The sequence below is a fragment of the Rhinoraja longicauda genome, chromosome 41 (genome assembly GCF_053455715.1).
Source record: "Rhinoraja longicauda isolate Sanriku21f chromosome 41, sRhiLon1.1, whole genome shotgun sequence".
NCBI classification, from domain to species: Eukaryota; Metazoa; Chordata; class Chondrichthyes; order Rajiformes; family Arhynchobatidae; genus Rhinoraja; species Rhinoraja longicauda.
Window position 1 is genome coordinate 9,589,791 of NC_135993.1, and position 22,503 is coordinate 9,612,293.

Sequence of the window (22,503 nt, forward strand, 5' to 3'; positions counted from 1 at the left end):
CAATGTCGGGAGCCCCGACCGCCCCGACGTGGCAACTTCAACAGCCTGACCGCGGGAGAAGTCGGCAGGGGAAGAGAAAAGACATTGTGGCCTTCCATCACAGTGAGGAGGTGACTGGAGGAGACTCACTGTGATGGATGTTTCTTTTTGTTTGGTGTTAGTTTATGATTGTATGTGTTATTGCATTTTTATTGATTATTCTTATTGGTCTTATTGTTTAACTGCGGGTAATGTTTCATTTCACTACACATTTATGTGTATGTAACAAATAAACGACTATTGACTATTGACTATTGAAATAGGCCCTTCAGCCCATCATGGCCCTGCTGATCTTTCTGGCCGTCTACAATTTCAATTAAAGCCCCAGTGTAGCCCCTTCTCTTCGTCTGCCCCTGCACCATTCCATTTCCCCCACCACTTCCCATCACCCTGTTCCTTTCTCCTCCGCCTTCTCATCTCCCATTCCCCCCATCTCAGAGTCCCCCATTTGCCTTCTGCCCGCCATCTTTCTCCCTCCCCTGCACATTCCATCCACACCCTCCAGACCCTCTCAATAGACAACAGACAATAGGTGCAGGAGGAGGCCATTCGGCCCTTCGAGCCAGCACCGCCATTCAATGTGATCATGGCTGATCATTCTCAATCAGTACCCCGTTCCTGCCCTCTCCCCATACCCCCTGACTCCGCTATCCTTGCTCTCTCTTGAATGCATTCAGAGAATTGGCCTCCACTGCCTTCTAAGGCAGAGAATTCCACGAGAATTCCACGAGGCAGAGAATTTCTCTCCTTGCCTGTTTTCCGCTACAACCCATCTCTCCCCACATCCCATCTCTGGAGTCCATGTTCTTCAGAAATGCCGCCTAACCCGCTGAGTTACTCCGGCACTTCACTTTCCAGGGTCCTTCTTCCCGCATCCTGCCTCCCCTCTCACTCCCCACAAAAGCGTTCCCCTCCCTCCCCTGACCCACGGGACTCCCCCTCTCCCCCTCACTCCTCGTGATCTCCTCACCGCTCTGCTGCAGTAGGTCCAGGTCGGCCAGGGTCTGGTGTTTGGACGGTTTACTGACAGCGACTCTCACCGCCAGCATCCCGGAAACCCTCTGCATTTCCTTCAAGACGGCTTCGCCCTGAGAAGACAAGATGATCATCAAAGCCAGGCCGAGCTGGTGGCGAGATGGCCAAGGGAACACAGCTGCAAAATGCAAAGCCCGCTATAATGTTTAGTTTAGTTTCGAGAGATACAGTGTGGAAACAGGCCCTTCAGCCCACTGAGTCCACGCCGACCAACGATCAACTTCTTCTATTCTACAACCAATTAACCTACAAACCTGCACGTCTTTGGAGTGTGGGAGGAAACCGAACCAGCTGGAGAAAATCCACATGGTCACAGGGAGAACGTGCAAACTCCGTACAGACAGCACCAATAGTCAGGATCGAACCCGGGTCTCTGAGGCTATAAGTCAGTAACTCTACCGCTGTGCCACCGTGCCACCCTGTTTGATTCCATAAAGCAAATTGGAGCTCCTCGACCTATGATGCTTGGACTTTACAATGGTGGCGCAGCGGTGGAGTTGCTGCCTTACAGCGAATGCAGCGCCAGAGACCCGGGTTCGATCACGACTACGGGTGCTGTCTGTACGGAGTTTGTACGTTCTCCCCGTGACCTGCGTGATTTTTCTCCGAGATCTTCGGTTTCCTCCCACACTCCAAAGATGTACAGGTGTGTAGGTTCATTGGCTTGGTGTATGTGTAAATTGTCCCTGGTGGGTGTAGGATAGTGTTAGTGTGCGGGGATCGCTGGTCGGCGCGGACCCGGTGGGCCGAAAGGGCCTGTTTCCACGCTGTATCTCTAAACTAAACTAAACGGCAGCGAGTCGCAGCTCCCAGTCAGCCACGGGATCCGGTGTATTAAATGCATTTTCGACACGATATTTTCGATTTACGATGGGTTTATTGGAACGTAGCCCCATTCTTGCTATTGAGGGCGTGCAGCGTAGGTTTACTAGGTTAATTCCCGGAATGGCGGGACTGTCATATGTTGAAAGACTGGAGCGACTAGGCTTGTATACACTGGAATTTAGAAAGATGAGAGGAGATCTTATCGAAACGTATAAGATTATTAAGGGGTTGGACACGTTAGAGGCAGGAAACATGTTCCCAATGTTGGGAGAGTCCAGAACAAGGGGCCACAGTTTAAGAATAAGGGGTAGGCCACTTAGAACTGAGCTGAGGAAAAACTTTTTCAGTCAGAGAGTTGTGAATCTGTGAAATTCACTGCCTCAGAAGGCAGTGGAGGCCAATTCTCTGAATGCATTCAAGAGAGAGCTAGATAGAGCTCTTAAGGATAGCGGAGTCAGGGGGTATGGGGAGAAGGCAGGAACGGTGTACTGATTGAGAATGATCAGCCATGATCACATTGAATGGCGGTGCTGGCTCGAAGGGCCGAATGGTTTCCTCCTGCACCCTTTGCCTATTGTCTATTGTCTATAAGTCGAGGAGCACCTGTAATTAGGGAATGTGACTTGCATTAAGTGGGTCAAATTGTTTTGAATGGTGACTTCAATTGGGAACTAGAGCGATTGGGTCGTACAGCGTGGAAACAGGCCCTTCGGCACAACTTTCCCAAGCCGACCAACATGCCCCATCTACACTAGTCCCACCTGCCTGCATTTGGCCCATATCCCTCCAGAACCACTTAACCACTGTTAAGTTACTTTGGTAATTGCAGTAAAGTTATTTTGGAACAAGCGGGAAAAAAAGCTGTCTTCCAAAACAAAAAAAGCTGAGGGGAAAAAAATGGGTCCATGTAACATCCCTGCATTGTCTCTTAAGAACTCAGCCTGAGAGTTCCTCCACAGGTGGTCATTGAAATTTACAGGCAACTGCAGTCCTTATTCCTGCTTTCCAGTTTGGGTATTAATGTATTGTTTTCATATGTATCGATACACAGCCAATAACTTTGCCCTGTGTGCGATCCATGAGCACAATCAAATCGTGAATGAGTGCAACAGGAAGTGCAAAAGGGAAAGGAAACAAAGTGCAGAATAGAGTGTTACAATCACAGAGAAAGTGCAGATTTTTAAAAAGTGCAAGGGCCGCAACTAGGTAGATTGGAAGATCGGGAAACTTCCTTAGTATTAAGAGAGACAGTGCAAGAACAGAACTACAGATGCTGGTTAACACTCAAAATGACATTAAGTGTTGGAGTAGCAGCGTCTCTGGAGAACATGGAGAGGGGTGACATTTCGGTTCGGGACTCTTCTTCATCGTTGATAAGTGACGATTTGGGTCGGGACCTTTTTTTAACATGGATTGGCGACGTTTTGGGTTGGGACACTTCTTCAACATGGACCGTTCAGGTCCCCACCTGAAACATCACCTATCCATGTTAAAAAAGGGTCCAAACCCAAACGTCTCGTGTTCTTCAGAGATGCTGCCTGACTCGCTGAGTTACTGCAGCACCTTCTATCCCTCAGCGTACACAAGATCCATTCAAGTGTCTGACCACAGCAGGGAGGAAGCTGTACTTGAATCTGCTGGTGCGTGTTTCAAAGACGTCTTAGCTTCACCTGTGACTTTGTGAAGATGTTAGCTCGTGGGCTGGTGGCACTATGGTGCAGCGGTAGAGTTGTTGCCTCAGGTCGGCCGACTTGGGGCTACTCACTATCCCGCGGTCTAGGCTTAAGCTCAGGTGTGACCGCGCTTTTGCGGTTGCAGCTCCGAGCCTGTGGAACAGCATCCCTCTCCCCATCAGAACTGCCCCCTCCATCGACTCCTTTAAGTCCAGGCTCAAAACCTATTTCTACTCCCTAGCGTTTGAGGCCCTCTGAGGGGGCGCTGTGAACTGTTTATGTATGTGCTGTTATGTTTGTGTGCCACTGTATGTTCGTTTCTTAGTACCTGAACTGATGTACAGCACTTTGGTCAACGTGGGTTGTTTTTAAATGTGCTATACAAATAAAATTGACTTGACTTGACTTGACTTACAGCGCTTGCAGAACCAGGAACCTAGGTTCGATCCTGGCTATCAGTCTGAAGAAGGTTCTCGACATGAAAAGTCACCCATTCCTTCTCTCCCGAATTGCTGTCTGACCCGCTGAGTTACTCCAGCATTTTGTGGAGTTTGTATTTTCTCCCCGTGACCTGCGTGGGTTTTCTCCGAGAACTTCGGTTTCCTCCCACGCTCCAAAGACATGCAGGTTTGTAGGTTAATTGGTTTGGCATATTAAAAAAAATGTAATTGTCCCTGGTGTAGAATAGTATTAATGTGCGGGGATCGCTGGTCGATGCGGACTCGGTGGGCCGAAGGGCCTGTTTCTGCACTGTATCTCCAAACTAAACTAAACTAAACCGAAAGATGTGGACGTCACCAGCATCCATAACCTATCTGTTGTTGACCTTGGGATGTTGTTAGAAACATAGACAATAGGTGCAGGAGTAGGCCATTCGGCCCTTTGAGTCAGCACCGCCGTTCATTTTTAGATTTAGATTTAGAGATACAGCGCAGAAACAGGCCCTTCGGCCCACCGGGTCCGCGCCGCCCAGTGATCCCCGTACACTAACACTATCCTACACCCACTAGGGACAATTTATACATTTACCCAGCCAATTAACCTACAAACCTGTACGTTTTTGGAGTGTGGGAGGAAACCGAAGATCTCGGAGAAAACCCACACAGGTCACGGGGAGAACGTACAAACTCCGTACAGACGGCGCCCGTCGTCAGGATCGAACCTGAGTCTCCGGCGCTGCAGTCGCTGTAAGGCAGCAACTCTACCGCTGAGCCACCGTGCTGCCAATATGATCATGGCTGATCATCCACAATCAGTACCCCGCTCCTGCTTTCTCCCCGTATCCCTTGATTCTGTTAGCCCGAAGAGCTAGATCTAACTCTCTGTTGAGCCACTATCTTGAGCTGTTGCAGTCTTTCTAGTGAGCATGCTGACTCTGCGATTCCACCCGAGGTTGGCGGTGAGCTGGGGCCAGGGTGAAGGGGGTCATCTTGCTGCCTACCTGAGCGGCCGTGGGCACCGTGGTCTTGGTGTCGCTGTTGGCCAAGGTCCAGTAGAAGGAGGCAACGTCCACACTGCTCCTCGCCTCACCCAACAGCTTCATCCAGCCCTCGTAGATGGAGGGGTTACCGGTGAAATTGGGCCCAAACTGCATCCCCTCCGGAATACTTTCAACGAGGACGACACTGGGGAGAGAAGAACAAGTCTTAGCACCAACCGGGTGGTGAATCTGTGCCATTCATTGCCACACAAGGCTGTGGAGGCCAAGTCAGTGGATGTTTTTGTGACAGACAGCACGGGTGTCAGGGGTTACGGGGAGAAGGCAGGAGAATGGGGTTGAGAGATAGATTAGCCATGATTGAACAGCAGAGTAGACTTCTTACACATCTCATCCAGCCGATCCCACTGATCCCGGGAATGAGTGGACAGTGCCTGTGGGGGGGGGGGGGGGGGGGGGGCGGCAGAACTTGACTAGTCTCTTCCTTTAATAATGATCCTCAAGTCTCTGCCATCAGGCGCATCGACCGCACTGAGTCCGGACGACCAGGCAATGTTAGTGACACACATGATGTGCAGCCAAACCCTGCTGCAAATGGGTGTATCTCCTGCAGGTACTGGCAGGCTGGACAGTCGTCACAATGCGCTGCAGTCAATCAATGCCCCAGGGAACCTGAATGGGGGCACTCAGCCTGAAATTCAATTGGGTACCAGCAGGAGGTGCTGTAGCCTATTCCATTGATCACCGACAGTTGGCGTTATAATCTGCCATTCCACTGGCTACCTGCAGGGGGCAGTACATTCTGCTATTCCACTGGCTACCTGCAGGGGGTGTTACAGATTGCCATTCCACTGGCTACCTATAGGGGGCGTTACAGACTGTCATTCCACTGGCTACCTATAGGGGGCATTACAGACTGCTATTCCAGTGGCTACCTACAGGGGGCGTTATGGGCTGCCATTCCACTGGCTACCTGCAGGGGGCGTTACAGACGGCTATTCTACTGGCTACCTCCGGGGGCGTTATGGACTGCTATTCCATTGCTTACCTATAGGGGGCGTTACAGACTGCTATTATCTGCAGGCTACCTATAGGGGGCGTTACAGACTGACATTCCACTGGCTACCTATAGGGGGCGTTACAGGTGGTTGTTCCATTGGCTACCTGCAGGGGGCGTTACAGACTGCTATTCCACTGGCTACCTGCAGGGGGCGTTACAGACGGCTGTTCCACTGGCTACCTTCAGGGGGCGTTATGGACTGCTATTCCACTGGCTACCTGCAGGAGGCGTTATGGACTGCTATTCCATTGGCTACCTATAGGGGGCGCTACAGACTGCTATTCCATTGGCTACCTGCAGGGGGCGTTACAGATGGCTATTCCACTAGCACCCTACAGGGGGCATTACAGGTGGCTATTCCATTTGCAACCGACAGGAGGCGTTACAGACGGCTGTTCCATTGGCTACCTGCAGGAGGCGTGATGGACTGCTATTCCACTGCTAACCTATAAGGGGGCGTCACAGACGGTTATTCCACTGGCGACCTGCAGGGGGCGTTACAGACAGCTATTCCACTGGCTACCTGCAGGGGGCGTCACAGACGGCTGTTCCATTGGCTACCTGCAGGGGGCGTTGTGGACTGCCATTCCACTGGCTACCTGCAGGGGGCGTTACAGGCGGCTATTCCATTGGCTACCTGCAGGGGGCGTTACAGGCGGCTATTCCATTGGCTACCTGCAGGAGGCGTTACAGACGGCTGTTCCATTGGCTACCTGCAGGGGGCGTCACAGACGGCTATTCCATTGGCTACCTGCAGGGGTCGGTGCAGGTCCTCCTCAGCGGCTCCACAGCTTGGGCTGCCCGGCTCTTGGTCCGAGCAGTCTTGTTGGGTTGCTGGTTGAGCGGGAAGAGCAGGAGTTGTGTCAGCATCAGGAGGACAAGGACGAGGATGACTCCCAGCACCAACACCGCCTCCCGGTAGATCTGGAGGAAGAGGAGGAGGAGGAGGAGAATTAGTGGGTGTTGGAACATCCGCCAATGTCCCGCTGTAAAGCAGCATCTGAAGTTCCTCGTTTCTCCGTCCTAACCCCCTTCCAGAAGAAAGCATCACTATCCGCAACAGATGTGAAAGCAAGATCTTTGTGTGGGAAGGAACTGCAGATGCTGGTTAAAAAATTAGGCACAAAAATGCTGGAGTAACTCAGCAGGACCAGCAGCATCTCTGGAGAGAAGGAAAGGGTGACGTTTCAGGTCGAGACTCGAGCTGAAACGTCACCCATTCCTTCTCTCCAGAGACGCTGCCTGTCCCGTTGAGTTACTCCAGCATTTTGTGTCTATCTACAGTAAACCCTTGTTATACAGACCATAGGGGGGACGGGACTGGCGTCCGTTATTGCCGATTGTCCACTGTAACCGAGTAAGGGAATTGCTCCAACCACCCGGCGGTCTCTCCGTGAAACAAGAAGTTATTTTCAAATACAAATTTCCTTTGGTCGGTGGGCCGAAGGGCCTGTTTCCATGCTGTATCTTTCAATCAATCACTTGCCAACATTGTCTTGACCCTTTGCCAGGTCCCTCCTAACCCTCCAAACCTGTCCTATCCATGTACCTATCCAATTGTTTCTTAAACGATGTGATAATCCCAGCCTCAACTACCTCCTCTGGCAGCTTGTTCCATACACCCACCAACCCTCTGTGTGAAAAAGTTACCCCTCAGTTTCCAATTAAACCTTGGTAGCCTACAAACCTGTCCGTCTATGGAGTGTGGAAGGAAGCCAAAGATCCCTGAGAAAACCCACACAGGTCATGGGGAGAACGTGCAAACTCCGCAAAGACAGCACCCGCAGTCGGGATCGAACCCGTGTCTGTTTCCGCGCTGTATCTCTAAACTAAAACCTAAAGGTGTCAGGTACAGGTGTCAGAGGTTATGGGGAGAATGGGGTTAGGAGGGAGAGATAGATCAGCCATGATTGAATGGCGGAGTAGACTTGATGGGCCGAATGGTCTAATTCTACTCCTATTACTTATGACCTTAAACTAAAACAATTTCAATGTGCGTTACACTTTGCACATGTGACAATAAAAGCAGCATTGAATCAGCATTGAGTCTCAGTATTATTAGTGTTGGTGAAGACACAACCCACGTTTGTGATGTTTGCTGGACAGGGCGAAGGATGATGGACCTTCCCAAGCCCCAGGGAGGTGTTGGGTGGGGGGTGGGGGTGGGATCGTACCTTGTGCAGTCCAGCGGTCAGCGGGGTGCAGAAGACACTGCCATCCAGGGACGGAGATGATGCCTTCACCTGCGGGAGGCAAGGGGACACAGTGGTGAGAGGCTGACCAGTCACTGATGCTGGGCCCCTGTACCCAACACCCCACTCTGCTCACTCTCAATGCGTAGGAATGAACTGCAGATGCTGGTTTAAATCAAAGGTAGACACAAAATACTAGAGTAACTCAGCGGGTCAGGCAGCATCTCGGGAGAGAAGGAATGGGAGATGTTTCGGGTCGAGACGCTGAGTATTGTGCATGGCCTGGGTGTGGAACTGCCCCATTACCATCTGGCGATGACAGTTCATACACACACACGCTCACACACACACGCTCACACGCACACACATACTCTCTCTCTCACACTCTCGCGCACACATGCTGTCACACACACACGCTTGCACTCTCACACACTTGCTCACACACACACTCTCTCTCGCACACGCTCCCTTAACACAGACTCTCTCCCTCACATGCTTGCATTCTCTCACAGGCACACCCGCGCGTGTACACACCCACACATGCTCTCTCTCTCTCACACCCACATCTACATTCTTCACACGTACGTGCACCCTCACACACTTGCACACGCTCTCACACACACTCTCCCCTCTCACACTCTCTTTCTCTCATCATCTCTCTGTCACACATTCTGTGTCAAGAACCCCAGGGACGGTCTCTAGTCACCCCCTGGGACAGTCTCTAGTCACCCCGAGGGACAGTCTCTAGTCACCCCCTGGGATAGTCTCTAGTCACCCCCTGGGATAGTCTCTAGTCACCCCCTGGGACAGTCTCTAGTTACCCCTGAGGGACAGTGTCTAATCACCCCGAGGGACAGTCTTTAGTCACCCCCTGGGACTGTCTCTAGTCACCCCCTGGGACAGTCTCTAGTCACCCCGAGGGACAGTCTCTAGTCACACCGAGGGACAGTCTCTAGTCACCCCGAGGGACAGTCTCTAGTCACCCCGAGGGACAGTCTCTAATCACCCCGAGGGACAGTCTCTAGTCACCCCGAGGGACAGTCTCTAATCACCCCGAGGGACAGTCTCTAATCACCCCGAGGGACAGTCTCTAATCACCCCGAGGGACAGTCTCTAGTCACCCCGAGGGACAGTCTCTAGTCACCCCGAGGAACAGTCTCTAATCACCCCGAGGGACAGTCTCTAGTCACCCCGAGGGACTGTCTTTAGTCACCCCCAGTGCCCCTCTCTCGTTACCTTCTGGTGGATCAGTTGTAGCCTCATGTTGTTGCCCCCCTGGCCGGGGCTGGGGGTCTCTCAGGCTCCTGCAGGGTGGGACAAAATGACGTGTTAGCGTGGGGAAGGGTTGCTGTTTCTCTGTGCCTTTTGTTAAACATCCCTGTTAAACCTGCTCCAGCACGTTAGACTCACCTCAACCTGTGGGAAGGAACTGCAGATGCTAGTTTAAACCGAAGATAAACGCAGAATGCTGGAGTAACTCAGCGGGACAGGCAGCATTTATGGAGAGAAAGAAGGGGTGAGGTTTCAGGTCTAGATCCTTCTTCCGACTGATGTCGAAGTGCACCCACGCCACGAGAACATCAGGCTCACCACAACTCTGGTTCCTCAGTCCCTGGCCCTGCCCCAACACCACACAATGACCGCCTTTCTTTGCATGATGTGTCGAACTTTTCCTGTTGATGAGTAACCGTGTGCACGGGTGGAATACGCTTTTGTTTGTGGTAACTTGACCTGAGGGTTGGGCCTCATTACTCTGCTACCTCTGACATTCACCTGCAAAGAAACAAGCAACTGGAAGAATATTTGGAGTGTTGTGTTCAGGGACTGTGTTCGAAGAAGGTTCCTGATCCGAAACGTCACCTATCCATAAGACAGACACGAAGTGCTGGAGTAACTCAGCCAGTCAGGCAGCATCTCTGGAGAAAAGGAATAGCTGACGTTTCGGGTCGTGACCATTCTTCAGACAATCTTCTCTTTCAGAGTGTAGGACTTAAACCGGCACGGTGGCGCAGCGGTAGAGTTACTGCCCTACAGCGCCAGAGACACAGGTTCGATCCTGACCACGGGTGCTGAAGTTTGTACGTTCGTGGGTTTTCTCCGGGTGCTCCGGTTTACTCCCTCAAAGACATACAGGTTTGTAGGTTAATTGGCTTTGGTAAACTGGTAGATTGCCCCATGTGTGTAGGATAGTGTTAAGAGTACAGGGTTAACTGGTCGGTGTATCTCTAAAATCTTTAGTCGGTTGTGATTCACGTCGTTAACCAAAGAATAGGAATCTGACAAAAATTCTCGAGTCACAATGATATTAAAAATAAATGATATTTTTGGAATTAAGGTGCCTTCCTTTATCAATGAGGCACATCATCTCTTTTTAGAGGCCCTTCAGCTGAGGAGGTCATAGAGTCAAGCACCACACAGGCCCTTCGGCCCACCAGGCCCATGCTGACCATTAGGTAACCATCTATACAAGCCATTGTAGAAACATAGAAACATAGAAAATAGGTGCAGGAGTAGGCCATTCGGCCCTTCGAGCCTGCACCGCCATTCAATATGATCATGGCTGATCATTCAGCTCAGTAGCCTGTACCTGCCTTCTCTCCATACCCCCTGATCCCTTTAGCAAAAAGGGCCACATCTAACTCCCTCTTAAATATAGCCAATGAACTGGCCTCAACTACCTTCTGTGGCAGAGAATTCCACAGACTCACCACTCTCTGTGTGAAGAAATGTTTTCTCATCTCGGTCCTAAAAGACTTCCCCCTTATCCTTAAGCTGTGACCCCTGGTTCTGGACTCCCCCAACATCGGGAACAATCTTCCCGCATCTAGCCTCTCCAACCCCTTAAGAATTTTATATGTTTCTATAAGATCCCCCCTCAGTCTTCTAAATTCCAGCGAGTACAAGTCCAGTCTATCCAGTCTTTCCTCATATGTAAGTCCCGCCATCCCAGGGATCAATCTGGTGAACCTTCTCTGTACTCCCTCTAAGGCAAGAACGTCTTTCCTCAGGTTAGGAGACCAAAACTGCACACAGTACTCCAGGTGCGGTCTCACCAAGGCCCTGTACAACTGCAGCAGAACCTCCCTGCTCCCTGGGCATCATGCACTTTTAGTTTAGAGATACAGCATGGAAACAGGCCCTTCAGCCCACCAAGTCCATGCTGACCATCGATCACCCATTCACACTAGTTCCATGTTATCCCACTTTCTCATCCACTCCCTGCACACCCGGGGCGATTTACAGAGAGTCAATTAACCTACAGAACTGCATGTCTTTGGGATGTGGGATGAAACCGGATCGCCCAGATGGTCCACATGGTCACAGGGAGAATGTGCAAACTCCACACGGACAGCACCCGAGGTTGGGACCAGACCCAGGTCTTCGGCGCTGTGAGGCAGCAGCTCTACCCGCTGAGCCACCGTGCCAATCCCCGACCTCCCTGTTTGTCAAGCCTCAAAACCCTGTAACTTTAAGGAATTCTATAACCTCTCAGGAGGAAATAAAATTAAACCTGGTCTTCAGCCGACAGGTTCCACGTGACCTGCACATCAAGAAATTATCCTGATGCTTACTTAATGGTCAGCATGGACCTGATGGGCCAAAGGGCCTGTTTGGTGCGTGACTCTATGACTTCCTCAGCTGAAGGGCCTCTACATGGGATGATGTTCCTCATAGATAAAGGAAGTCACATTATTTCCAAACATGGTATTTAATTTGCCTGGTTTCCTTTTTTTTAAGTATCACGTGAGCTTTGTTCATTGTGACTCTCAAGAGAACTTTTGTTAGATTTCTGCTCTTTGGTTAACGACGCCTATCACAACCAATTAAAGCAGTCTTTAGACTTGAGAGATACAGCATGGAAACAGGCCCTTCGGCCCACCGAGTATGTACCAACCACCAATCACCCTGTACACTCGCACTAGCCTACGGACTCGGGACAACTTACAATTTACAGAAGCCAATTAACCTACAAACTCGCACGTCTCTTTTGGAGGCGGGAGGAAACCGCTCAACCTGGACGTCTGTGGAAGGGTCTCAACCCGAAACATCACCTATTCCTTTTCGCCAGCGATGTTGCCCGACCCGCTGAATGATTCCAAAACTTTGTGCCCATCTTCGAAGGAAATTGGAAAGCCTGCACGCTCACAGGGAGAACGTGCAAACTCCGTAAAGACAGCACCTGCGGTCAGGATCGTACCGGGGTTTCCTGGCCCTGTGAGGCAGCAACTCTACCGCTGCGCCACCGTGCCTCCCTTTTGCCACTGTGCAATCATTAGGAGCAGTCATTTGAAATTAAGCTACCTCCAGTAATGGCACTGTGCATTGTTCAGTTCAGGCACCTCCCATCTTTTCATTCACACAACGCTGAGAGTTGAATGAATGAATGAATGAATGAATACTTTATTGTCACATGTGACAATTCACAGTGAAATTCTTTGCTTGCGTACCCAAGGTGTGCAAATAGTCGCCACGTAAAGGGCGCTGACAAAGTTACAAAGTAGAGTTAATGACACCCGTGACACTACGAGCAACTAGGGCGGCACGGTGGCGCAGCGGTAGAGTTGCTGCCTAACAGCGAATGCAGCGCAGGTTCGATCCTGACTACGGGTGCTGTACTGTACGGAGTTTGTACGTTCTCCCCGTGACCTGCGTGGGTTTTCTCCGAGATCATTGGTTTCCTCCCACACTCCAAAGACGTACAGGTTTGTAGGTTAATTGGCTGGGCAAAATGTAAAAATTGTCCCTAGTGGGTGTAGGATAGTGTTAATGTGCGGGGATCGCTGGGAGGCGCGGACCCGGTGGGCCGAAGGGCCTGTTTCTGCGCTGTATCTCTAAATCTAAATCTAATGTCGTTGTGCTGTGTAGTTTAATTTAGTTTAGCGATGCAGTGTGGAAACGGGCCCTTTCAACCCACCGGGTCCGCACCGACCAGATATCCCCGCACACTAACACTATCCTATACCCACTAGGGACATTTTTTTTAAACGTTTACCAAGCCAATTAACCTACATACCTGTACGTCTTTGAAGTCTGGGAGGAAACCGAAGATCTCGGAGAAAACTCACGCAGGTCACGGGGAGAACGTACAAACTCCGTACAGACGGTGCCCGTAGTCAGGATCGAACCCGGGTCTCCGGCGCTGCATTCGCTGTAAGGCAGCAACTCTACCGCAGCGCCACCGTGCCGCCTAAGAGCGATGTCTCATGACTCTCGATCAATCAGCTGAGCGGGGTCGTGCTCTTGGAAACCCAAGAGACCATTGGGTCCAATTGCAGCAGCTAATTCACTGCCGACTTCCTTTAAGAAACTTGTCATGTGTGAAAGTGTGGGAAGGAACAGCGGATGCTGATTTTACACTGAAGGTCGACACAAAATGCTGATCCCAGGAATGAGTAGGTTAACCAATGATGAGCGATATCGGCACTGGGCCTGTACTCGCTGGAGTTTAGACGAATGGGCGGGGACCTCATTGAAAGGTACAGAATAGTGAAAGACTTGGATAGGGTGGATGTGGAGAGGATGTTTCCACTAGTGGGAGAGTCCCAGAGCTAGAGGGCACAGCCTCAGAATTAAAGGACATTCTTTTTGGAAGGAGATGAGGAGAAATTCCTTTAGTCAGAGGGTGGTGAATCTGTGGAATTATTTGCCACTGAAGGCTGTGGAGGCCAAGTCAGTGGATATTTTTAAGGCAGAGATGGATAGATTCTTGATTAGTGCAGGTGTCAGAGGTTACAGGGAGAAGGCAGGAGAATGGGGTTAGGAGAGAGAGATAGATCGGCCATAATTGAATGGCGGAGTAGACTTGATGGGCCGAATGGCCTAATTCTACTCCTTTTCCTTGTGACCTTATGAGTAACTCAGCGGGACAGGCAGCATATCTGGAGAGAAGGAATGGGTGATGTTTCAGGTCGAGACCGTTCTTCAGACTGAGAGTCAGGGGGGAGGGAGACAGACATAAGAGATATGGAAGAGGAAGGTGTGAAAAGGAGAGATAATCACAGAAAGGGGAGCAGCAAGAGAGGGTTTGCATAACTGTCATCGGAGAGAGGACGAGAACTTCCCTTGACGAGATTTCGCAATGAGCAGACGAAATGTGCAGAGAGGAACTGTTTAAATATATTGCTGTTCAGATATTACTCAGCACATGGATGCCAACAACAACAAGCATTTATGCAGCGCCTTTTACGATTTTGTTTAGTTTAGTTTAGAGATACAGCGCGGAAACAGGCCCTTTCGGCCCACCAGGTCCGCGCCGACCAGCGATCCCCGCACATTAACACTATCCTGCACACACTAGGGACAATATTTACATTTATGAAGCCAATTAACCTACATACCTGTACGTCTTTGGAGTGCGGGAGGAAACTGAAGGTCTCGGAGAAAACCCACGCAGGTCTCGGGGAGAACGTACAAACTCCGTACAGGCAGTGCCCGTAGTCAGGGTCGAACCCGAGTCTCTGGCGCTGCATTCGCTGTAAGGCAGCAACTCTACCGCTGCGCCACCGTGACCGCCCTACTTTAAACTGGGGATCTTTCAAACGAACATTAGGTAGAAGTTAGGGAAAGCAAGTTCCTCAACTTAGGCCCTTAGCTGTTAAAGGTTCACTTATCAACAGTGCAGCAACTCAGCTCAGGCAAGATAATAATCAGAGGAACACTGCAGGGTTTTTTACGAGCAGAGATGGGCGGAAGCTATAAATACACGATGATTCATAAACTGACTGGACTTCTTTTTGGGACCAGGACTCCACCCAACCAACTTCTCCAAATACACGGGGACTAATCAAAAGTCAAAAAACTGCAGATGCTGTCATGCAGAAAACAAGGAACTGCAGACGCTGGTTAATATACAAAAGGACACAAAGTGCTGGAGTAACTCAGGAGGACAGGCAGCATCAATGGTGAGCGTGGATAGGTGACGTTTCGGGTCAACTTGGACAGTCACACACATCCTGACGAGGAAATATATTACAGAGGAAGGAACTGCAGGTGCTGGTTTATACCGAAGATAGGCACAAAGTGCTGGAGCAACTCAGAGGGTCAGACAGCATCCCTGGAAAAAAGGAGTTAGTGACGCTTTGGGTCTTTAGATCATAAGAGTTAGGATTCAGAATTAGGCCATTTGGCCCATCAAGTCTAATCGGCTATTCAATCATGGCTGATCTATCTCTCCCGCCTAACGCCAAACGTCACAACATATCGGGTCTGAAGAAGGGCTCTGACCCAAAACGTCACCTATTGATTTTCTCCAGAGATGCTGCCTGACTCCCAGAGTTACTCCAGCACTTTGTATTTTTATCTTTGCCAAATATATTGCTGTTCCTTCAGCATCTCTGGACTTAGCCCGGTATATCACAAGGACACCCCTCCCCACCTTTGAAAACATCCACAAGAGATGCAGCCTCAAGGAGGTGGCATAAACGTCACTACCCGAAACGTCATCTATCCACGTTCTCCAGAGATGCTGCCTGACCCGCTAAGTTACTCCAGCACTCTGTGAAATATCACCTATCCATGTTCCCCAGAGATGTTGCCTGACCCGCTGAGTTACTCCAGCACTCTGTGAAACGTCATCTATCCACGTTCTCCAGAGATGCTGCCTGACCCACTGACTTACTCCAGCACTCTGTGAAATATCACCTATCCATGTTCTCCAGAGATGCTGCCTGATCCGCTGAGTTACTCCAGCACTCTGCAAAACGTCACCTATCCACATTCTCCAGAGATGTTGCCTGACCCGCTGAGTTCTATGTTCTATGTCGTATGTTGAAAGACTGGAGCGACTAGGCTAGTATACGCTAGAATTTAGAAGGATGAGCGGGGATCTTATTGAAACATATAAGATTATTAAGGGATTGGACACATTAGAGGCAGGAAACATGTTTCCAATGTTGGGGGAGTCCAGACCCAGGGGCCACAGTTTAAGAATTAGGGGTAGGCCATTTAGAACTGAGATGAGGAAAATCTTTTTCAGTCAGAGAGTTGTGAATCTGTGGAATTCTCTGCCTCAGAAGGCAGTGGAGGCCAATTCTCTGAATGCTTTCAAGAGAGAGCGAGATAGAGCTCTTAAAGATAGCGGAGTCAGGGGGTATGGGGAGAAGGCAGGAACGGGGTACTGATTGAGAATGATCAGCCATGATCACATTGAATGGCGGTGCTGGCTCGAAGGGCCGAATGGCCTCCTCCTGCACCTATTGTCTATTGAGTTAATCCAGCACTCTGTGTCATTCTGCAGATGCTGGAAACCTGGCCTGAAATGTTCCCCTCTCCACAGATGCTGCCTGACCTTCTCCTTATTCATGCAAGGGATGCAGGGTTCACTGGCTGAGCCAGCATTGAAGTGCCCATCCCGAACAGCCCTTGAGAAATTGCCTTCAAGAAGATGGCAACTTCTTCAACCACTGTGGTTTGGTTTAGTTTAGTTTAGAGATGCAGTGTGCAGACAGGCTCTTCGGATCACTGAATCCGCGATCACCCGTACATTAGTTCTATCCTACACACTAAGGACTATTTTACAGAAACCAATTGACCTACAAACCTGGGATGTAGAATGAAACCGGAGCACCTGGAGAAAACCCACGCAGTCACCGGGAGAATGTACAGGCAGCACCCGAGGTCAGGATCGAACCTGGGTCTCTGGTGCTGCAAGGCAGCAACTCTACCGCTGCGCCACCGTGCCGATCTTCCCTTCTCTCGCTGCGACCGTCGGGCAGGAGGTACAGAAGCCTGAAGTCCAACACCACCAGGTTCAGGAACGGATAACCAGCCTTTAACCATCAGCTTCTTGAACAAACCTGCACAACCCTAATTCTACCTGAACAACAGCCATGGCGGTGCAGCGGTAATTGCTGCCTCACAGCGCCAGAGACCCAGGTTCGATCCTGACTACGGGTGCTGTCTGTACAGACTTTGTACGTTCTCCCCGTGACCTGCGTGGGTTTTCTCCGAGATCTTTGGTTTCCTCCCACACTCCAAAGACGTACAGGTTTGTCGGCTAATTGGCCTGGTATAAATGTAAACTTGTCCCTAGTGTGTGTAGGTTAGTGTTAATAGAGAGTTAGATAGAGCTCTAGGGGCCAGCGGAATCAAGGGATATGGGGAGAAGGCAGGCACGGGTTACTGATTGTGGATGATCAGCCATGATCACAACGAATGGTGGTGCTGGCTCGAAGGGCCAAATGGCCTCCTCCTGCACCTATTTTCTATGTTTCTATGTTAATGAGTGGGGATCGCTGGTCGGCTGATGGGCCTGTTTCCGTGTTGCATCTCTAAATTAAACACTCTGGCCCACCTCGTGCACTTTGGGGCGGTCACGGTGGCGCAGCGGTAGAGTTGCTGCCTTACAGCGAATGCAGCGCCAGAGACCCGGGTTCCATCCTGACTATGGGTGCTGTCTGTACGGAGTTTGTACGTTCTCCCCGTGACCTGCGTGGGTTTTCCCCAAGATTTCCGGTCTCCTCCCACACTCCAAAGACGTACAGGTTTGTAGGTTAATTGGCTTGGTAAATGTAAACATTGTCCCTAGTGGGTGTAGGATAGTGTTAGTGTGCGGGGATCGCTGGTCGGCGCGGACCCGGTGGGCCGAAGGGCCTGTTTCCGCACTGTAACCAATAGCTGGGCTCAAGGTTGGGGTGCACCAACACCACAAGGACCTGCCTTTCCTTTCCAAACCCCCAGAGGTGTCCATGCCCTTCTATGTCATAAGGTCTTAAGTCATAAGGTCAAGTGATAGGAGTAGAATTAGGCCATTTGGCCCATCAAGTCGATTCCACCATTCAATCATAGCTGATCTATCTCTCTCTTTCCTAACCCCATTCTCCTGCCTTCTCCCCATAACCCCTGACACCTATACTAATCAAGAATCTATCCATCTCTGCCTTAAATATATCCACTGACTTGGCCTCCACAGCCTTCTGTGGCAAAGAATTCCACAGATTCACCATCCTCTGACTAAATACATTTCTCCTCATCTCCTTCCTAAAAGAACATCTTTTAATTCTGAGGCTGTGACCTCTGGTCATAGACTCTCCCACTAGTGGAAACATTCTCTCCACATCCACTCTATCCAAGCCTTTCACTATTCTGTATGTTTCAATGAGGTCCCCCCTCATTCTTCTAAACTCCAGTGAGTACAGGCCCAGTGCCGACAAACGTTCATCATATGTTAACCCACTCATTCCTGGGATCGTTCTTGTAAACCTCCCCTGGACCCTCTCCAGAGCCAGCACATCCTTCCTCAGATGTGGGGCCCAAAATTGCTCACAATACTCCAAATGCGGCCTGACCAGCTCCTTATAGAGCCTCAGCATTAGATCTACCAAGCTCACCACAGGAGCCCGCGCTGCAAAGAACAGACGCACTGCAGAGGCCCAGAGGAAACGCACCGCGCGCAAGGCCCGGGCTACCTCCACTTCCACTGCAGCACCCATCCACTTGTGCCCTACGTGTGGGCGTGCCTTCCGGGCCTGGATTGGCCTCACCAGTCACTTCCGGACCCACAGTCACCAATCCTCCAACTGAAAGTGAAGTCATGGTCATCTTCGAACCCGAAGGACGAACAACAACAGGGGGGAGTGGGGTGGGGGGGGGGGGGGTCTTCACAATGATCAGATGATTTAGGCGGCTAGGAAGACCCAAAGGTTAGGAAAAAAAAACTGCAGATGCTGGTTTAAATCGAAGGTAGACACAAAATGCTGGAGTAACTCAGCGGGACAGGCAGCATCTCTGAAATGGGTGACGTTTCGGGTTGAGACCCTTCTTCAGATTCCAGAGTCCAGAGTCTGAAGGCCCGAAACGTCACCCATTCCTTCTCTCCCGAGATGCTGCCTGACCCGCTGAGTTACTCCACCATTTTGTGTCTACCTGAGACACAAAGGTTCATAGTCTCTGCTAATCTAAAACCACGTTGCATTAAAATGATAGGGAGGAAGTTGGCATGAATTAAGTGTGTGTGCTGCCTGCACGTTGCAGAAACCTCTCCCCACCTTCTCCAAAACCACAAAGTGATATGAACTTCCGCCACACTTCAGTCCAAACCGCTGAATTATCTGAGCGTAGAAAGCATTGCTCACCGACCCACTCAGTAAAGTGTCACTCAGTCTGAAGAAGGGTCTCGACCCGAAACGTCACCCATTCCTTCTCTCCCGAGATGCTGCCTGACCTGCTGAGTTACTCCAGCATTTTGTGAATAAATACCTTCGATTTGTACCAGCATCTGCAGTTATCTTCTTATACTACAGTAAAGTGTCACTCCACACACAGGCTCACTGCTGGAGTGAGTCCGGGGCAGGCAGATTCAGTTTAGTTTATTGTCACTAAAAGCTTTTGTGAAAAGCTTTTGTTGCATGCCGACCAGTGAACAGAAAGTCAATAAACGATTACAATCCAGCCATTCACAGTGTACAGATACATGATAAGGGAATCGCGTTTAGTGCAAGGTTAAGCCAGCAAAGTCCGATCAAGGATAGTCCAATGGTCACCAAAGAGGTAGATGGTAATTCGGGACTGCTCTCTGGTTGTGGTAGGATGGTTCAGTTGCCTGATAACAGCCGGGAAGAAACTGTCCCTGAATCTGGAGGTGTGCGTTTTCACACTTCTGTACCTCTTGCTCGATGGGAGAGGGGAGAAGAGGGAGTGGCCGGGGTGAGACTGGTCCTTGATTGTGCTGCTGGCCTTGCCGAGGCAGCGTGAGGTGTAGATGGAGTCAGTGGAAGGGAGGTTGGTTTGTGTGATGGTCTGGGCTGCTGGCCTTGCCGAGGCAGCGTGAGGTGTAGATGGAGTCAATGGAAGGGAGGTTGGTTTGCGTGATGGTCTGGGCTGCGTCCACAATTCACTGCAATCGGCGTGATGGAAGTTACACTGCCTTCCCTAACCAGCCCTCTCCACACTGCAGGAGTACGTGCTGTGGGGAACGCACTGAAGCTCGGTGCAGCCAACGCCAAGGGTCTGTGGGGGAGGACCACAGTCTAGGGTCCTTCCTTCCGCTGCTGCACATTGGGGGGCAGGGTCCGGGGACCCCTCGAACACGGGGAGGGAGGTCACCCCACGGGGCCACACGAGCAGCAAGGATGTTTACTTTATATAGGTTGAGTTTGGCACAGTGGTGCAGCGGTAGAGTTGCTGCCTCACAGCGCCAGAGACCCACGTTCGATCCTGACCACGAATGTTGTCTGTACGGAGTTTGTACGATCTCCCCGTGACCGCGTGGGTTTTCTCCGGGTGCTCCGGTTTCACCCCACACACCAAAGACGTGCAGGTTTGTAGGTTAATTGGCTTCGGTACAATTGTAAATTGTCCCTAGTGCGTGTAGGATAGTTTTAGTGTGCAGGGATCACTTGTCGGCGCGGGCCGAAGGGCCTGTTAACGCGCTGTATCTCTAAACTAAAACTAAAATACATGAATGGATGATCGATGGTCGGCATGGGCACACTGGGTTTGTAGGTTAATTGCCCCTAACGTGCAGGGAGTGGATGAGAAAGTGGGATAACAGGTTTAGTGTGTGAACGGGTGATCGATGAACTCGCGGGGCCAAAGGGCCAGTTTCCACACACTATCTCTCAAATCAGTAAAACCTCCCGGCTCACGGAGTCTTTCTGTTGTGTGCGTGTGTCTGCCTGTGTGTCTGTCTGTGGGTCTGCTTGCACGCGTGTGTCTGTCTGTGTGTCTGTCTCTCTGCGTGTCTATGTCTGCGTGTCTATGTCTGCGTGTCTATGTTTGCGTGTCTGTGTGTCTATATCAGTGTGTGTGTGTGTCTGCATGTCTGTGTGTGTGTATTTGTGTGTGTCTGTGTATCTGTGTGTGTGTGTGTGTGTCTGTCTGTGTGTGTGTGTCTGTCTGTGTGTGTGTGCTCTGTGTGTGTGTGTGTGTGCGCATGTGTGTGTGTGTGTGTGTGTGTGCGCATGTGTGTGTGTGTGTGTGTGTGCGCATGTGTGTGTGTTTGTGTGTGTGTGTGTGTGTGTGTGTGTCTCTGTGTGTATGTGTCTGTGTGTCTGTGTGTGTGTGTGTGTGTGTGTGTGTGTGTCTGTGTGTGTGTGTGTGTGTGTGTGTCTGTGTGTGTGTGTGTGTGTGTGTGTGTGTGTGTGTGTGTGCGCGTGTGTCTGTGTGTGTGTATGTGTCTGTGTGTCTGTGTGTGTGTGTCTGTCTGTGTGTGTGTGTCTGTCTGTGTGTGTGTGCTCTGTGTGTGTGTGTGTGTGTGTGTGTGTGTGTGTGTCTGTCTGTGTGTGTGTGCTCTGTGTGTGTGTGTGTGTGTGTGTGTGTGTGTGTGTGTGTGTGTATGTGTCTGTGTGTGTGTGTGTGTGTGTCTGTCTGTGTGTGTGTGTCTGTCTGTGTGTGTGTGTGTGTGTGTGTGTGTGTGTGTGTGCTCTGTGTGTGTGTGTGTGTGTGTGTGTGTGTGTGTGTGTGTGTGTGTGTCTGTCTGTGTGTGTGTGCTCTGTGTGTGTGTGTGTGTGTGTCTGTGTGCAGTGTAGACACAAAGACGACCTTGAGTACACAACAACAGCGGCAAGCCCGGAATTGTGCCGGGGGAGGGGAGCAGTCCACAGTTGTTCTGTAAACAGCTCAGACCCTGTTGTAACCGAGCGAGCAGCGCAGTAACCGAGTGGCTCACCGGCTGCTGCCCCGTCCCGGGTGGGTCGCCTCGCCTCACCTCACCTCGCCTCCCCTGCCCTGCTCTGCTCTGTGCTGCGGGCCAGAGGCGATCGCTGCCAGTCCCCGTGTGTCCCGGAGACTGTGATCATGTGTGGCTGGGCAAAGCTCTCCCAACAAAGGCTGACTACATCAGCAGCACATGATCCCAGAACATTGCCGGCTCCTCCCACAGCCCCGCCAATGTAAAGAGCAGAAGCTCAAGTCAAACCAAGGGGAAGAAACTCCGTCTCATCCTCTCCGTTTTCACAACGTGACAGCGGAGGCGTTTGCCTGACCGTAGCAGCTGGAACAGTCCATTGCTGGGGTGGTAGGGGTCCCCCATAATCTTGCTGGCTCTGGATCTGCACCTCCTGATGTACAGGTCACACACCCGCTCGTCCATTCGGTTTGTGCAGCAAAGAACTGCAGATGCTGTTTTAGACAATACACAATAGGTGCAGGAGGAGGCCATTCGGCCCTTCGAGCCAGCACCGCCATTCAATGTGATCATGGCTGATCATTCTCAATCAGTACCCCGTTCCTGCCTTCTCCCCATACCCCCTGACTCCGCTATCCTTAAGAGCTCTATCTAGCTCTCTCTTGAATGCATTCAGA

At 50.9% G+C, this 22,503-nt stretch overlaps 1 protein-coding gene across 7 annotated transcripts in view; it reads right to left on the bottom strand.

Annotated features, from left to right (window-relative positions):
- Positions 1-22,016, bottom strand: part of pld3 (phospholipase D family member 3) — a 37,644-nt gene extending 15,628 nt beyond the window's left edge. Inside the window, exons 1-6 of one of the 7 annotated variants that reach the window (XM_078430861.1) lie at positions 21,913-22,016; positions 9,499-9,566; positions 8,245-8,313; positions 6,822-6,994; positions 5,014-5,197; positions 1,010-1,127 (exon numbers count right to left, since the gene is read on the bottom strand). In XM_078430861.1, the coding sequence (XP_078286987.1) occupies positions 1,010-1,127; positions 5,014-5,197; positions 6,822-6,994; positions 8,245-8,313; positions 9,499-9,525 (571 nt within the window). In that variant the 5' untranslated portion in view covers positions 9,526-9,566; positions 21,913-22,016. Of the gene's footprint in view, positions 1-1,009; positions 1,128-5,013; positions 5,198-6,821; positions 6,995-8,244; positions 8,314-9,498; positions 9,567-9,672; positions 9,774-14,600; positions 14,730-21,868 lie in introns of those variants that run through there. The other 6 variants (XM_078430859.1, XM_078430862.1, XM_078430863.1 and 3 more) reach the window with 6 other exon arrangements.
- Between the last annotated feature and the right edge of the window lie 487 nt (positions 22,017-22,503).